The sequence below is a fragment of the Seriola lalandi genome, unplaced genomic scaffold (genome assembly GCF_002814215.2).
Source record: "Seriola lalandi dorsalis isolate HSWRI2012SDOR001 ecotype SW California unplaced genomic scaffold, Sedor1 jcf7180002052187, whole genome shotgun sequence".
Taxonomy (NCBI): Eukaryota; Metazoa; Chordata; class Actinopteri; order Carangiformes; family Carangidae; genus Seriola; species Seriola lalandi.
Window position 1 is genome coordinate 1 of NW_019522740.1, and position 1220 is coordinate 1220.

Here is a 1220-nt window from a genome sequence, read left to right on the forward strand (position 1 = left end):
GACTGGGTGACATGTTAATGTAACGTAATGTTATAAGGTTTCCATGTGGAGACTGTTTGGTTCAGTTAAGGTAGAAATGACTGATAATTACACCTGTGACAGTGATTCGTGTGAAGGGGGGGGGCAGGTTGTTGTGTTGGTAGCACTGACTGACTGAAAGCAGTTAGCTTTGTGTTTAGTCGTTAGCTCAGGCCACTGTAGTGCAGGTTAGTTTCCTTATTTAGGGACCATACGATAAAGTCATGTTTGATCTTTTCTTATATTCCACAGTCAGACATGCTTACGCTTTGTTTCTTAGTCTGTTTTCTCTTATTATATATGTTTTTATTGATGTTTTATGTCTTTTAATTTATCTTGTGTTTATAATTTTATCATGTACAGCACTTTGGTCTCTTCTGGTTGTTTTTTTAAAGTGCTTTAGCTGGATTGGATTGTTTACATTTGAGTAAATAAAAGACCAAAGTATCGAATCAAACATTTCAATGTTGATGTCAGTCACATGAAACCAAGTTTATTTATTAAGCACACCTTAAAAAAAAGTTTAGTGCAGATCAGTACAATATACAATGAAAATCACAACATCTTAAAATATGATGTAATGTAAAAGCTTTCCAATTGATCACAATGAATCATGTTTAACATTTGTGCAAGATGAATAAGTGATATTAGAGTGAATGTTTGGCTTTGAACATCATAAGATATTGTACCAGTCAAAGGATTGTGCTCTAATTCTTTTGTGGGGGATTAGGATTTGTGTAAACACTTCTTCCATAATAGCAGACTTTCATTGTCATATGAAGAAGTCATACAATATATTGTTCATAATCATTTCACATTAAAATAAATTAATAACAAATATAAAGGATTAATCTCTGTAGAGGAGATGTGTGGCTCTTAAAAGAGCCGTTGTGTTGTTGGGGTGTGTGGTGACACGTTTAGCCTCCGAAGCCGTACAGGGTGCGGCCCTGCCTCTTGAGGGCGTAGACCACGTCCATGGCGGTGACCGTCTTCCTCTTGGCGTGCTCGGTGTAAGTGACGGCGTCACGGATGACGTTCTCCAGGAAGACCTTGAGCACACCGCGGGTCTCCTCGTAGATGAGGCCGGAGATACGCTTGACTCCGCCGCGGCGAGCCAGACGGCGGATGGCGGGTTTGGTGATTCCCTGGATGTTATCACGGAGAACTTTACGGTGCCGCTTGGCGCCTCCTTTCCCGAGTCC

At 40.3% G+C, this 1220-nt stretch overlaps 1 protein-coding gene across 1 annotated transcript; it reads right to left on the minus strand.

Annotated features, from left to right (window-relative positions):
* Nucleotides 1–474: 474 nt before the first annotated feature.
* On the minus strand, nucleotides 475–1220 carry LOC111650301 (histone H4-like; the record flags this gene model as incomplete). Its single annotated transcript, XM_023400181.2, has 1 exon — nucleotides 475–1220. A coding segment is annotated over one exon (285 nt), but the record flags the coding sequence as incomplete, so codon positions are not given.